Source organism: Pyrus communis, chromosome 2 (assembly GCF_963583255.1).
Source record: "Pyrus communis chromosome 2, drPyrComm1.1, whole genome shotgun sequence".
NCBI classification, from domain to species: Eukaryota; Viridiplantae; Streptophyta; class Magnoliopsida; order Rosales; family Rosaceae; genus Pyrus; species Pyrus communis.
Window position 1 is genome coordinate 35,099,981 of NC_084804.1, and position 9,802 is coordinate 35,109,782.

General features: G+C 36.2%; 1 protein-coding gene across 1 annotated transcript; it reads right to left on the reverse strand.

Annotated features, from left to right (window-relative positions):
- Nucleotides 1-2,475: 2,475 nt before the first annotated feature.
- On the reverse strand, nt 2,476-4,967 carry LOC137725322 (magnesium dechelatase SGRL, chloroplastic). Its single transcript, XM_068463969.1, has 5 exons — nt 4,669-4,967; nt 3,762-3,935; nt 3,528-3,683; nt 2,995-3,141; nt 2,476-2,870 (listed from the first exon to the last, which is right to left on the reverse strand). Exons 1-5 carry the CDS (start codon nt 4,822-4,824, stop codon nt 2,754-2,756), a joined length of 750 nt encoding a protein of 249 aa, XP_068320070.1. The 5' UTR covers nt 4,825-4,967; the 3' UTR covers nt 2,476-2,753.
- Between the last annotated feature and the right edge of the window lie 4,835 nt (nt 4,968-9,802).

A 9,802-nucleotide genomic window follows, 5' to 3' on the forward strand; every position in this document is an offset into this window, starting at 1 on the left:
GCACGAGAAAGATTTATAAGCATATATACATGAATATAGTTTTAATACAAGCATTTGTATCTAATTAAACAAAGGCCTTGAAGGCTTGAACCTTATTTTAATTAATTAGCACGAGAACTAAATCATGTGCCATACGGTCGGTCCAAGTTCACAGTATCAGTAATTAGTAAGAACTTGAATGTTGGGTTGCAAGCTTCAATGTCTTTAATACAAGGGCAAAAATCTTGCGCTTGATTCTCCCTCTAACTGGAGGCATGAGGCAGTATCCCTTGCTGCTCCTTCCTAATCCGACGACTCTCTCAACATTACTTCCAACTCGACGGCCATAGCCTTGATGACCGTCTTCCTTTCCATCTCGGTGAGTAGTACTGCGTACATTCGTGCGCCTACGTATGTACATGTGTGCGTGTTTAAGTGTTTGTGTGTGTGAGAGAGAGTGAGAGAGGAATAAGAGAAAGTTGCATATGAGAAGTATAAATAGTCGAGCAGGAGCAGATATCTGTTTTGGAGGAGAGTAGGAGGGAGAGAAGGAACCTTCGTTCCGATTTCATGCACTTTCGTGCATGCCTGCCTTGCATGTTTTGTTGTGTGGAGGCACGACTGGTAACTGTTTTGTTTTCTAGTTTTTACTTTTTATTTTCTTTCATTAGACGTAGAGAGAAATTATATCGAGGAAAAGAGTGAGGAAGAAGGTTGTGAAAGAGATGAGAGAGAACTGAAAGAGAATGTAGGAAATGTATACAAACTTAAAAGAGTTTTAAATTTTTGGTTTTTATTTTAAGTTTGTATATAATTAAGATGTAAATTAGGTACCTTTACACGAGTCATACTTTACTGTGGAACGAATTGGATGAGGCCAAGTTACAAAGAAATGGAATACAAAAATGTTAGATACAAGGATTGTAAATGCATTTAATAAGTATTTCAAAAGCTTTCGTGACAGATTATAAATATTAAAAGATTATTGGTGTTACTTTTTTTTCCTTTCTTATGTCATGTGCTCGGTTGGCATAAAGGTTGGATTTTATTTATTTAATTTTTTTTTTTTTTTTTGAGAAACCTCGACAATATGAGAGAAATTTTATACAAAGGGTTGGATTTGATATGGATAACCTTCTAAATGCAAGGCCTATTGAAGGTAGATTAGAATGAGTTTTCATTTTAAGGGGATTAGAAGAGGATTGTGCATGAAGAAAATTTCTCATTTCTCGTCCTCCCATTTTGGCGAGAATTGAAATGAATAAGTTTTCTTCTTAAGTAATCTGGCTACTACCTAAGTTTGTAATTAAAAAAATTTCATTTTTTTCAACATATCTTAAAAATAGTGCATTATCCGTATTTTAATATGATCTTGTATACCAACGAGGCTTGTGGAACTTAGAGACGGTTCAAGAATAGTCTCTGTTTTAGAGACCATATTAAAAAGTGAGCATCCAATATAAAACCACAATAGGAGGAACATATGGATTTGTAATAACAGGATGATTCCCACTGAATACTTGGCGTGCAAGCAAACATACGCATAATTACAATAAGAGTGCGGTTTATTCTGTTGAACCCACAATTTGATTAAACCACCCCACCATCAATATTTGTCTTCAAATATCCAATCCTACCCTCTCTTTTTTATGTTGAATTCACCCCCTCTAGAAATCAAATTCAAAAAGGCAATTCGCTAAATCATTCATTTTGACATTTGGTTGCTGAAATAATTGAAATCAAATATTGATAACATTCAGTCAATATATCAATGAAACAACGATGATATAACTATGACATGGTAAAACGGATCTTTTAAGCAACCAAGTGTCAAAATTGAATCATTTAGCCGAAGATCAACAGAAAAAAAAAAAAAACCCTATAGCCACCCATTCCCATTACTATTAAACATAAACAACGAAGTGGATTCATAATCGGTGTTTCATAGTGGGGCAGTTACATCAACTTGTGGGATGTCAATAAAACAACCATTACAATAATTACCATAGTAAATCAAGCAGAAGAAGTTTCGTGTTCTATTATTGTTTGGATTGCATGATTGAACCCGACATCATTCTTGAATTAGAGACGGGGGATCATCTGAAGAGTCGCTGAAAGAATCAAAGTCTGAGGTGCGACATTCTATTTTCAAGGAATGTTCTAGGGGGATGATCACTAAACCCATCAGATTCCATGACCAAGGAGATTAATAACATTGGGAACGGTATTACCTATTGAGCTTCCTTATTTATTTCATGCACTAGTCTAATTAAGTTCCTTTTATTATATAAATAGGTTGTGATTTGGATGCGAAGACGAAGTTGGAATATAATTTTATCTCTATTGAGTTAGCTTCCTATAGCTTCTCTTTTTTTAGCTTGCGTATTGTTATTTCCCTTCCTATTCTCTGCAGCTTCAGGACAACTCTCAACAGTAATTAGTAGAAAAAAAATGTAAAAATTAAATGGAATGCAAATACAGAAGAAGCAAAAGACATGTCAAGGAACAAAGACATTTGCCATTGAATTAACGCATGAACAAATTGGTCTTAGTCGCAGAAATTATTTTGAATCAGTTACATGTCCCCCCAAACAATCTGTGTGTTATAGCAACATGAGCATTTGGCCTTATGAGACTTCACAAACAATTCTTTGAACGTTACACACGAAAACCGATTCCTTCTCTTCCTCTGGCATTGGCTGCTGAAGTCGCAGAGCCTTAAGGGTATTAAAAACTTTCAAGGTTATGTTTTATATGCAATAGACTTCAAAGAATCAAAGAAGGAATGCAAATAGAACTTGAAATATGGATTTTGGCGTTCCCCACTTGTCCCGAGGATGGGAAGAATCTGTACGTGCAGCTATTCGTTTGGTGTGATCCCCTTGTCTTCCCTGAAATATTGATTCACAAACGAAGAATAAAACCTCTACTTCATAACTGATCTTTCACATAGTAAGCTATGGTGACATGACAATCGACAAGCATTCTTAAAAGAAGGAACATGTGGAATTTTACCTCTACAGCATCCTTGAGAGGCCCCCAGCATTCAATTCTGTTGTACTTCTTCAAACTAGAATGAAAGTAAACCCGAACCAAAGCATTCAATAGTTCGGGATGCTCTCTGAAAAGTAGCGAGTCTCCATGTAACAAAGCTTTGAGTACCTGGTTTGTATGGAAACCAAAAGATAGGAAATGTTTAAACACCGCTTCATTCATTTAACAATCAGAATATCCTTTAGCGTTTCAAACAAAAAAGTACGCGTAAAGAGAGGCAAAGTATGCAATTTGAAAACAATAATGATGATGAGGAGTTGCAGTACATATCAGAATGAAGGTAAGAAGACCATAAAACTTGCTAAACTAAGATGATCAGTATGACGTAAAACATTTTTCACCGGGTCTCAGGTATGCCAATGGCCGTCTATAGTGTGGTATTGTCCTTTAAGTTGAATTTGGTATGAGAAGCGAAGCATTATATCTGATATTAGGACTAAATTTAGGGAAGATTTCATAACACGTCAGAGTAGTGTCTTACGAGAGATGCTTACCAAAGGCATTTCTTTGGAAAAGATGTGATATCTGAACTCGGCAGCCAGGTTAAGCATATTGGGACCGCTCACATAGCAATGGATATGCAGGCACATTTCACCATTCACCTTTTTCCATTCTGCAACGACGTCATCCTTGCTGTACCATCCTTTTAGCTGCAATAAGGATCCAATAAAAAAATCTCTCATAACATATTTTAGGAGCCTTGAGAAGAAATAAAGTATAAAGCATACCTGATCGAGGTTGATGACATTGGAGATCTTTAAGGTCAGGTTAGCTGTGAAGTCACAGTGAGATAGGATATATGTTCTCGGGGTGATTCCAACATAATTATCCATCTCTTCTCCCATAAATTCAACTTTTAGTTTGGAGGCTTCGAATCTCGCTGGACCCAAAAAACTAGCGGCCTACAAGCAAGAACATAATGTTTTCATTCGGCACTCCATGAACCCAATTTTAACATTCACATTGCAGAAAACAATTTGAGCTTCTTAAACCAGCAAGAGAACATCAATAATGCACTAAAAAATTAATGAACCTAAAGGTATAAAGGTTTCGTTTCCATCATTTACACGAATCTGGAGCAGTAGCTGAGCATTATAATCATAATTACACAGACAACTCTCTGCAACAGGGAGGCATATTTTACAAATTGCAACCCAACGGAAAGGGGCATTCGAACTTGGGTGCACAGGGGGAAACAGACTGCTGTTACCAATTTGGCTGTGTCGAGTCTTCAACCACATCATATCTTTTTGTAATGAAAACCAAGGAACAAATATGGACTTCTCATGGGGATGAATATATTGACAAATTAAAACATTATCCATTGGACATAATTAAGCATAAAAAATAACAAAATGTTGGTAGCTAAAAGCAACTTCTATGACATAGCTAACTCGATTAACTTGTCTAAAAGTTGTAATGTTGAACAATCCCATTAGCAAGCAATACTGGGAGGAAGGTTTGAACACATGACCTCGCCTGCAAGGTAAACGCTCTTGACCATATGAGCTACAAGTCTCTAACTACAAATAGTCAAATACAAATTAAACGTTGCAATGCCTGTATGAATAAACAGTAGAAATTGCATAATAAAAAAGATATTGAGGAAAAAGGGGAGAAAATGGATATATGTACCTCAGAAACAAAGGCATTGTAGGAGTCTGTGTTGTTGTTGATGGCAGAAAGCAAAACAGACTTATTGGGTTTTTTTGGGGAGACAAAAGTTGTGGTTTTGTTCAAGGTCCTCAGTGGCGATGGTGGAAATACATAATAAGCACAATGAGTGGCCATGGAAGATGCATAACCCTGTTTTGGTCATCTTCTTTCACCTGCAACCATTGTTTCTTGCCTTCTCCTCCTCTGAATTTGGTTGCAGAGTTAGAGAGAGAGAGAGAGAGAGAGAGAGAGAGAGATGAGAAATTAGAGAGAGAAAAGGAAAGAGGAAGGAAGAAGAATGTGTGGAGGATTGTAGTTCATAGCTGTGGTCGTGTGGTGGACTGCGAGGCACCTCCTTTGCACCAAAACTCCAAAATCTATGTGTTTTATGCCCCTTCACCACACATTTTTTTTTTTTTCTCTTTTTTTTTTTTTTTCTTTTCTTCTGAGAAATGGTTTGATTTAAATTTTAAATGAGAGATTCAGTGTATGGTGATTGGTCATGAAATCCGACTTTCTGACACGTCATCAGCAGCTTGATTTTTTGATAAACCAGTGTGGATAATATGATTACGTGGACTTAGATGGGTGCCGCATGATGCATCCACACCTGCATTTTTACACTAGTCAAGCATTACATGGCCCATTAAGCTTACGAACCCAATGTGGAATGGGTGGCAGTCGCCTCACACAGCCCAAAACAAATATGATTCGTGAGTACTACTTGACACTGACCCATGGAGGCATTTGGACTATAATACAATGTCATGCAGAGAAAATAGACTTTTACGTATCGGTGGTGTGCTTATTAACACCTACTTATGGAGATGTTATTTGTTTAGGAAGTCACGGTGGCATACCAAAAGGTAAATAAGTCCTTTAATAAATCAAATGTGTATTTTTATAAAAGAATTGGTGCAATTTTATCACAAGTTTTAGGGCTTGCATAACAGATGATCTTAGAAGAACTTGTTTGTAAAACAAAAACAAGTAAAATTTTGCATTGTTATGATTTAGCGAAGCTTCTAATAGTTTAGTACGAGAATAATCTTTTGAAAACGAGCACATTGGAAGTGTGTTTGGTAAAAGTGTCTAAAATGAAAAAAATAAATAAATATGAAGTCATGTTTGGTAGTGAAGTCTTGTAATATAAATTATAAAGTGGTAGAAGTGGTAGCGGTTGCAATGATGTTGGTGATAGTGAGGCCTGGTTTGGTACTAAGGTGATTCTGAAAAAAGTTGGGAGTTGTTTTTGTGTTTGGTAAACATTCAGCTTCAGCTTTTTTTCACAGTTTTGGGTGAAAAAAAACCAAAAACAAGAAGCTGCAAAACCCAGCTTTGAAAAACGGGCATTTTTCCACATCTGTTTTACATAAAAGTTTACCAAACACTATAATACTGCTTTTTTTTTTTTTTTTTTTTTTTTTCAAAAGCACTTTTACAAAAAAGTTTACCAAACACTCTGCTACTTTATTTCACAGTTACTTATTTTCACAGCACAACAGAAACAGTTTTTTTTTTCAAAGCACAACAATACCAAACCAGCCCTGAAAATGGTGGTGCTAGTAGTGGATCTAGTAGTGGGTATGGGCGGTGGCAGGGGCAAATGTGGTGGGAATGATGGCTTAGTAGATGGTGATTTTAGTTATGGTAGAGGTTGATTGATGGTATCGATGGAGCTAATGGCAGAGGCTGGTTGTGAAAAGAATGGTAATGAGGGTTGGTGGTGGTAGTGGTTGCTTGAAGACGGTAAAAATGGTGGCGGCTATGGTCGTGGGAGTGATTGCAGCGTGGATGACAACAATGATTTTGGGTGTGTTGATGGTTGCATTGGTGATGGTGGTGGTAGAGATGAGTAGGGTGATGGCGGCGACAATGATAGATGAGTGTTAGTTGTGATGACTATGGTAAGGTAATGGTGACATATATAACTTTTTTCTTCCTTAAAAGTCTTTCTCTTATGTTTCTTTGTATAAAATTTTGACTAAATATTTTTTTTTTCCTACAAGAAGACCGTTCCACTAAAATCAAGTGGGTTTTTGCCAAATTTCACGCATAATAATATCCTTACACACAAAGTAGAAATAAGCAGAATATCGCGTATAGGTCCAAGTACACCACAACTTGAATTCCAAGGGATCAACACTGCATCCAGTCATAGTTTCACGCATAAAGATCCTCCTCCAAACCACATGGCTCGTGTACTTCATTGGACATGCGAACCAACGTCTTTAGTGGCCTATTTCCAAGAAGGACTTCTCTGCGGAGATCTTTGATCGAAGGGCTCCACAGGAATTTACATATAGCTCGATGCGGTAGACTCACTGGATGAGCACCCAGGTTTCAAACAGCGTAGACTCCACTTTAGCAACAACTTCAACAGGGTCAAATTTCTCGACAAAATCCCTACAACATTCATCAGCTTCCTCAAGACACCCAACATTCATCAGCTGTTGGTGGGCACAAGGCTGTGTCGGTCAGGCTTGTCACTATTTTTAAACGGTTGAGATTGCATCATAGCCAATTTCTATATGGTTGGAATAAGGTGGGGCCAAGGCCCCACGTTCCCATCAAAAGTGACTTCCATTATGACCCTCAATCCCTTCCCTTGTTGCAGAAGAGGGATGTCTACGCGTTCGTTTATCGGTGCTACTTTAACTAAATGATGTGTGCATTTTTTTCACACCATTAGAAGCACTTTTAATTATTTAAATATTTTAAAATAAACTTTGTTTTACTTTATTAGAAATTTTTTTAATTAATGTAAATAATATCGTTTGGTCAAAAAATAAAAAATAAAATAAACTTTTATTATTCTCACTCCCACCTTTTTATCATTTTATTTTATTTATTTATTTTAACTTGCTCTTTGGATTTGTAAGTTTTACTAAATGCGGGTTTTGTGCTTGACATGCAATCCCAAATAAACCTTTAATGTATTAAATTATTTTCGATATTCAAGGATGGTATGTAATTGTAAATTACCTCAATTTTATTTTTCTTCCCTATTTTTCTTATTTTTCTTCTTTCTCTTTACATCATGTGTGACATAATCTTTAAATATTGTGAAGATTTATGTGTCGATTGAGTAATTAATACAATGACAACAAAGCCTTTAACCTATGAATCCTAGAACGTCATTGCGCTTCGTTCTGCGTCATGTCTTCTGTTAGATCCAAGTACTCCAAGTCTTTTCTTAGAGTCTCTTCCAAAGTCTTCCTAGGTATTCCTCTACTTATTCGGGCCTGAACCTCCGTCTCGTAATCACATCTTCTAACCGAAGCGTCTGTAGGCCTTGGTTTCACATGCCCAAACCACCGTAACCAATTTTCTCTCATCTTTCCTTCAATTTCAGCTACTACTACTTTACCTCAGATATCCTCATTCCTAATCTTGTCATTTCTCGTATGCCCACACATCCAACAAAGCATTCTTATCTCCTCTACACTCAGTTTATGCATGTGTTGATGCTTCACCGCCCAACATTTTGTGTCATAAAGCATTGCTGGCCTTATTGCCATCCAATAAAAAATTTCACTTGAGCTTTAGTGGCATACAACGATCGCACAACCCACCCGATGCACTCTTCTACTTCATCCATCCAGCTTATATTCTATGGTTGAGGTCTCCATCCAACTCTCTATTCTTTTGCAAGATAGATCCTAGGTAGCGCAGGCGGTCAATCTTTGGTACTTTCTAATCTCCAATCCTCACCCCTAACTCATTTGAGCCTCCATTTGCACTGAACTTGCACTTCATATGCTCTGTGCTTGACCGACTTAGGTGAAGACCTTTACATTCCAACACTTCTTTCCAAAAGTTAAGCTTCGCATTTACTCTTGAGTTTCATCTATCAACATTATATCGTATGCGAAAAGCATACACCAAGGAATATCATCTTGAATGTTTCATGATAGCTCATCCATTACCAATGCAAAAAGGTAAGGACTTAAAGATGAACCTTGATGTAACCTTACAGTTATGGGGGATGCTTTTGGTTTGTCCTTCATGAGTTTTTACAGCAGTCCTTACTCCATCATGTATATCATTTATAAGTTGGATATATGTTACTCGTACTCGTTTCTTCTCTAAAATCCTCCAAAGAATGTCTCTTGAGAATCTATCATATGTTTTTTCCAAATCTATAAAGACCATATGCAAATTCTTTTTCATATCTTTATATCTTTTTCATATCTTTTTCATATCTTTTTCATATCGTTCATGACGTTCTTTTTCAAATCTATAAAGTCCTTCATGACGTTCTTTTTCATATCTTTTTCATATCTTTATATCTTTGATTGAGTAATTAATATAAGAGAAAATCGTAGTAATGGTCCTTCAACTTTAATCCAATTTGAGCAATAGTCCTTCAAATAAAAATCCTTGACTATTGGTTATTTAACTTATCAAAACATGTAACTATGATCTTTTTTGTCAATTTCATCAAAATAAGCCACGTTGGAAAGATCATTGACACAATTAGGTTAAAGTTGAGAGACCATCGCTCCAATTGGGCTAAATTTGAGGGACCATTTCTCCTGTTGGATTAAAGTTGAGTGATCATTGCTACAATTTTTCACATTTGGTTTTACATATTTGCCCATTGATTCAGCCTCGTGTGTTTCACGTGATTCATTTGACAAAAGTTCTAATTGATTTGGCAAAAATGATCATAGTTACACGTTTTGATGAGTTAAAGAACCAATGATAATGAATTTTTAGTTAAGGGACCATTGCTGCAATTGGATTAAAATTGATGAATTATTGCTACAATTTACTCTTAATATAAAGATAAGTATGAACTAAAAATATGGTAATGTCTACAGGGCTCACTTTCCAAATTGGTTGGAATAAATAAATACCATATAAGAATTATCAAAACATAATGTCACGCACAGATATATGCCCACTGTATTTTCAAAACCATCGTTCAGTCCCTCACTCTTTACCAATAAAAGGAATCTTTGATTTCTAACGTTCGTGCACAATTATAAACTTGATTTGAATTTCTTTAGATTTTGATTAATGTAGAGAAATGATGCAAGGTATTGAGGCCTCCGAGATTAGGCGGAATATGAATCCATCTCTAAAGGGTTTGACGTATGCATGATTC

What these genes read in the sequence shown, in the direction of transcription:
- LOC137725322 (XM_068463969.1), bottom strand. Translation starts at nt 4,824, where the DNA reads ATGGCCACTCATTGTGCTTATTATGTATTTCCACCATCGCCACTGAGG. An exon ending in ACAATGCCTTTGTTTCTGAG is followed by an intron (nt 3,936 to 4,668) that starts GTACATATATCC and finishes TCTTGCTTGTAG; the next exon opens with GCCGCTAGTTTTTTGGGTCC. An exon ending in ATGTCATCAACCTCGATCAG is followed by an intron (nt 3,684 to 3,761) that starts GTATGCTTTATA and finishes TCCTTATTGCAG; the next exon opens with CTAAAAGGATGGTACAGCAA.